We start from the raw sequence: 6,132 nt of genomic DNA, 5'->3' as shown, positions 1-6,132 counted from the left end.
AGACGGGTAGATATGAGGTCAGACAGGTAGATGTGAGGTCAGACAGGGAGATATGAGGTCAGACAGGTAGATGTGAGGTCAGAGAGGTGGATGTGAGGTCAGACAGGTAGATGTGAGGTCAGACGGGTAGATGTGAGGTCAGAGAGGTAGATGTGAGGTCAGACAGGTAGATGTGAGGTCAGACGGGTAGATGTGAGGTCAGACAGGTAGATGTGAGGTCAGACAGGTAGATGTCAGGTCAGACAGGTAGATGTGAGGTCAGACGGGTAGATATGAGGTCAGACAGGTAGATGTGAGGTCAGACGGGTAGATGTGAGGTCAGACGGGTAGATATGAGGTCAGACGGGTAGATGTGAGGTCAGACAGGGAGATATGAGGTCAGACAGGTAGATGTGAGGTCAGAGAGGTGGATGTGAGGTCAGACAGGTAGATGTGAGGTCAGACAGGTAGATATGAGGTCAGACGGGTAGATGTGAGGTCAGACAGGTAGATATGAGGTCAGACAGGTAGATATGAGGTCAGACGGGTAGATGTGAAGTCAGACAGGTAGATATGAGGTCAGACAGGTAGATGTGAGGTCAGACAGGTAGATGTGAGGTCAGACAGGTAGATATGAGGTCAGACAAGTAGATGTGAGGTCAGACGGGTAGATGTGAGGTCAGACAGGTAGATGTGAGGTCAGACAGGGTTAAATCAAACACCAGAGTTGATTAGAATTATTTACTTATTGAACCTTTTGTGGAATCACCTCCTTTGATCGACAACCATCAGTTCTGACACACACACACACACACACACACACACACACACACACACACACACACACACACACACACACACACACACACACACACACACACACACACACATCAGAACCGTCACGAGGCTTCAGAGAAAGTTCTAGAAGTTCTTCTTCATCTGGACTCGTGGCTCCAGAGACAGTCCTCCAGGGTCTGTCGTCTGGTCCAGCCTCCAGTCCTGTCTCCCATGTTCACGCTCTCTCCAGGTCCTTGTACTTCTTGCGGAACACGGACACCTGGTCCTTGAAGAGCACCGGGTCCAGGCGCAGCTGCGAGTGCACCAGAGGCATGTAGCCAAACCAGCTGAAGGTGTTGATGCACTCCTGCCGCTGACTGAAGTGCTCGGGGTCGACCCAAGGAACCGTCCTGGTGCCCTGGTGAGCCAAGAGAAGGTGGTGAGACTAAGAGCATCGGCAGGATCTCAGGAAGAGGAGCGCCCACCTGTGGACCCGGGAGCTCCTTGGACTGCTTCCTCTGGGCCACTTTGATTGGCGGCAGGTGCGTCGCAGCAGAGACCAGGAAGTTCATGAGGATGTCCTCGCAGTTGCACGAGCGGTCCACCAGAGTTCTCAGGGACTGGGGCAGGTAATGAGTGAACAGGTAGTGGTAGTACCTGCGAACATATGCAGAGTTTGAAACATGTTACCACAGTCCTATCAAACTGCTGTTCTCAGAGCGAACACTAGAGGTCGCTTCAGACTCACAGACTTCTTGTCCATCACATCAGAAGTTCAACCTTTAACGTCTGAACATTTGTTTCTTTATTATTCAGTAAACCATAAAAACAATCGATACAAAACTACTTCCAAGCTTTTCAACTTAAAAATATATATTTTTATTATAGAAACGTTAGGATTAAAGAATTAATGTTTTACGATATTAAGGCTTAAACTCAAAAAGATGATTCAATAGAAGAAAACGCTTCAAATAAAGGAAAAATGTTTAAATTCATTTTTTCTTGAACTAAATGTTTTGTTTTGAAAAAACTTTTGATGATATTGTTTTTCATCAAAATCCACTTTCTTTTATTCATTTATTTTATTGTGCAACTGATGTGTTTGATTGACTTTTTAATGTTAGTAAATCGTTTGTGTCATTCTTTTATTTTATTGGACAGACTTGTAGAAAATAGAAAAGCTTTATTCATCCAGAGGGAAACACACTTTCACAACAGCGCAGTTTAAAAAAATAAAGTGCAAGGAAAAAAATAAAAATAAAAGAGATAATACAAAATAAAATAAAAAAGATCTTAAAAATATACAATTATTTACAAAATTAGAAATTTAACACTATTAACAAAATACAATAGAATAAAATAAAATAAAAATAAAAACAAAAAAAGTAAAAAAATAAAATAAAACACACGAGAAGAAAAACACACTACGGATTAGCATCAGGATATTTAAAGTAGAGAGTTAAATATCCTGACACCAGTTGGGATGAAGGACCTTCTATAATGCTCCGTCCTACAATGGGGGGGCCTGAGCCACTGAAGGAGCTGCTCCTCCTCGGTCAGGTGCAGTGGGTGGAGAGTGTTGTCCCTGATGGAGGATAGTCTGGAGAGTGTCCTCCTCTCTCCCACCTCCTCCACCGAGTCCAGCGAGCGGCCCAGGACAGAGCCGGCCCTCGTGACCAGCCTGTTCAGTCTCTTCCTGTCCCGGTCCGTGCTGCCTGCTCCCCAGCAGACCACAGCGTAGTGGATAGCAGAGGCTACCACGGATTCATAGAAAGTCTTTAATAGTGGTCTGCACACTCCGAAGGACCTCAGTCTCCCCAGGAGGTGGAGGCGACTTCGGCCCTTCTTGTACACGGCGTTGATGTGTGTGGACCAGTTCAGTTTATTGTTGAGGTGAACACCCAGGTATTTGAAGCTGTCCACCAGCTCAATGTCCGAGCCCTGGATGCTCACCGGTTGATGTGGTGGGGACTTTTTCCTGAAGTCAATCACCATCTCCCTTGTCTTACCGGTGTTTAAGCAAAGGTAGTTGCTCTCACACCAGTCAACAAAGTCCTTGATGACTGACCTGTACTCCAGCTCGCCCCCCCTAGACACGCAGCCCACAATGGCCGAGTCGTCAGAAAACTTCTGGAGGTGACAGCTGCTGGAGTCATAGGCAAAGTCCGCCGTGTAGAGGGAAAAAGGAAAGGTGACAGCACTGTCCCTTGAGGCACCCCGGTGCTGCAGATGGTCACCTCAGACCTGCAGTCCTGCAGCCTCGCATACTGCGGCCTGTTGGTGAGGTAGTCCATCGTCCATGCTGCCAGCTGTGTCCCAACTCCTGCGTCATCCATCTTCTTCCTTAGCAGCGTCGGCTGGATGGTGTTGAAAGCACTTGAGAAGTCAAAAAACATGACTCTCACAGTGCTACCGGCGGCTTCCAGATGAGTCAGTGCCCGGTGCTGCAGGTAGATGACGGCGTCATCCACCCCCATCTTTGGCCTGTAGGCGAACTGCAGCGGATCCAACGCAGAGCTCACCGTCGTGTGTAGCTCGCGGAGTACCAGCCTCTCCAAGGTCTTCATCAGATGGGAGGTCAGGGCGACTGGTCTGAAGTGGCTTGGTTCCTTCGCGTGCACCGCCTTGGGAACCGGAACCACACAGGAGGTCTTCGACTGGACCGGGACCTTCTCCAGTTTGAGGCTCAGGTTGAAGATGTGTGTGACCAACTCACAAAGTTGATCAGCACAGTCCCTGAGCAGTCTGGGGATGAGTCCATCTGGTCCAGCAGCTTTCCTGATCTTCAGTCGCCTTAATTCTCTCCTCACCTGTTCAGATGTAACAGAGAGAGGTGGCTGTGGGGGGTTGGGCAGCTGAAGTAGGGCGTGTTGGGGGGGATAAAGGTGGCTTGGAGGTGAGAACAGTTGGGGGGAGGGGGCTGAAGCAGGGGAAAAACAGCTTTGTGAAGAGTGGGGGGCAGAGATGGAGGGGGGAGGGGGGCCCTGATCAAACCAGTTGAAATACTGGTTAAGTTCAGTGGCCCATCTTTGGTCTCCCCCTGCTGTGGCTCTGGCTCCACTCTGGCCATGACCTGAGATGTTCTTCAGGCCTTTCCACACATCCCTTGTGTTGCCCTGCACCAGTTGCTCCTCCAGTTTCCTCTTGTATTCCTCCTTGGCCATCCTGATCGCCTTCTTGAGCTCTCGCTGGACCTCTTTAAGCTCCTCTCTGCTCCCTGAAGCAAACACCCTCTTCTTCTTGTTCAGCAGAACTTGAAGTTGAGGGGTCACCCATGGCTTGGTGTTGGCAAAGCACCGCACCTTGCGGGTCGGCGTGACGTTGCCCTCACAGGACTTTATGTAATCCGTGGAATGGTCATTGAAGGTGTCGATGTCATCACCATGAGAGAACACGCTCCAGTCTGTAGACTCAAAGCAGTCTTTCAGCCTCTCCTTGGCTTCATCATTCCACATCTTAACAGTTCTTTTCTGTGCAGGCTGTCTCCTCACCATGGGAGTGTATTCAGGTCGCAGACGTATCAGGTTGTGATCAGAGCGGCCGAGGGGGGGCAGGGCGGTGGAGGTGTAGGCACCTTTTACATTTGCATACAAAAGGTCCAGAGTCTTGTCCTCCCGGGTGTGGCACTTCACGTATTGTGTGAAGGTGGGAAGAATGGAGGAAAGTGAGGCATGGTTAAAATGCCCGTTAATGAGCAAGAGAGAGTTCGGGTGTTTGAGCTGCAGGTCAGACACTGAGGCGCTCAGCCTCTCGCTCGCTGCGGCTGCGTCCGCAGAGGGAGGAATGTAAACAGTGAACACAATCACATGTGAGAACTCCCTCGGGATGTAATACGGGCGGATGCCCACCGCAACAAACTCTATGTCCTTAGTGCACACTTGTTCTTTAATGGAGACATGCGCGGGATCGCTCCATCTCTCATTAATAAACACCGCCACTCCTCCTCCTCTCCTCTTTCCATCCATGTCCCGGTCCGCACGAACCATCTTGAACCCCTCCAGGGAAACAACAGAGTCTGGGATCTTCTCCGTCAGCCAGGTCTCCGTGAAACATAGAAGGCTGCTCTCCCGGAAGTCTCTCTGATGCCGGGTCAGCGCAGCGAGCTCGTCCGTTTTATTCACGATCGAACGTACATTTCCCATGATGATCGATGCAATAAAGGGACGGAACCTACGCTTCTTCTCTTGTTTCATCCGACCTGCTCTGCATCCGCGTCTTTTTCTCTTGATTTCCACGGGAATCGTCCATTCTGCGCTGAGAGAGAGAGCGGTGTTGTGCAACCCCAACAGCTGATCCCTGGTGTAAACAATAGACCCGCTGAGCGTGTCTGCCGACGGAGTTCCCAAAAGTGACGAAAATAGCAGAAAACCGTATGCAAAAGTTGTAAAAGTGGTCTCGTTTTGTGCACAACGGCAACAAGATCCGACCACTCTAAAGAAAAAATTAAAAAGACGCCAAAAAAATGGAAAAAGTGTAATAAAAAGTAAGAAGAAAGAGGGAGCTGTTGTAACCAGCTGCTGCTCGTGCGGCGCCATGTAGAGGCTCATGTTCTTCTGTTGAATTATCTGTGAAATCATGGTTTATTCTTGAGATTCTTCTCTTAATGATGATGTTTAAGTGTTTGAACAGTTTATAAAACGCTTGATGTGTCAGTCGTGGATCTTATTCCTGCCGTGATGAGCTTCATTCATGTCGCAGTATGAAGTGATGATGGACTAGAGCTCAGATGATGGAACCCTGGATTCAGGAGATGTTCACCCTCGACATGGTGAAGAGAGAACCACACGTTGAGCTGGAGCGACTTTACTTTCAGCCTGTTTTGAACTGTGGCTCTGATGGAGGTCCAGCTGACAGCAGCACATGCCGAGCGTCTGTAACGGAGACTATTGAGACTTGTCTAGAAGAACAACAGCTCCACGTCGGCCTCAGATGGAAGAAGTTCTTCAGGTGGTCACCTGTGGTAGAAGGCAGCTCCAGTCAGCACGATGGAGTAGTCGTTGGTCCACTTGGACGTGTAGCCCCAGGCGTGTTTCAGGGGGTCCCAGAAGTGGCTCCTGGGCGGGTAACCCACGATCCTCTCGGGGAAGCTCCTCCACACCAGGAAGGCCAAGTTGACCTGAACGACAAGAGTCAATCCTGAAGCTCCTCCTTCTCGCCATCGTGTCCACAAACCTCACTGGTCAGCAGAACCGTGTCTTCGTCCAGGCTCAGCACAGCTTCCGTTTCTATGGCAACGTGAGGTAGAAACCGACTGGAGGCCTGCGACACAAACATGAGCCATCGGGGAAAGTCAGGACATGAGCGACACACCTGTCACAGAGAGGACGAGATTCTTACCTTCCGTCTGCCGTCCGTCACCGTGAGAGGAACCGACAT

The 6,132-nt window shown here is 49.6% G+C and overlaps 1 protein-coding gene across 1 annotated transcript; it reads right to left on the bottom strand.

Moving 5' to 3' along the window:
• Window positions 1-991: 991 nt before the first annotated feature.
• LOC148083034 (exostosin-1c-like) lies at window positions 992-6,132 on the bottom strand. Its single transcript, XM_087785678.1, has 5 exons — window positions 6,094-6,132; window positions 5,929-6,015; window positions 5,712-5,872; window positions 1,242-1,413; window positions 992-1,174 (listed from the first exon to the last, which is right to left on the bottom strand). Exons 1-5 carry the CDS (start codon window positions 6,130-6,132, stop codon window positions 992-994), a joined length of 642 nt encoding a protein of 213 aa, XP_087641804.1.

Source organism: Callionymus lyra, chromosome 3 (assembly GCF_982586985.1).
Source record: "Callionymus lyra chromosome 3, fCalLyr1.hap1.1, whole genome shotgun sequence".
NCBI classification, from domain to species: Eukaryota; Metazoa; Chordata; class Actinopteri; order Syngnathiformes; family Callionymidae; genus Callionymus; species Callionymus lyra.
This window is presented reverse-complemented; position numbering and strand designations above follow the sequence as displayed.

Coding starts and splice junctions, on each gene's coding strand:
- LOC148083034 (XM_087785678.1), bottom strand. CDS start 6,132: ATGTCGGTTCCTCTCACGGTGACGGACGGCAGACGGAAG. Junction 1,414..5,711: donor GGAGCTGCCTTCTACCACAG/GTGACCACCTGA, acceptor ATATGTTCGCAG/GTACTACCACTACCTGTTCA. Junction 1,175..1,241: donor AGGAGCTCCCGGGTCCACAG/GTGGGCGCTCCT, acceptor TTGGCTCACCAG/GGCACCAGGACGGTTCCTTG.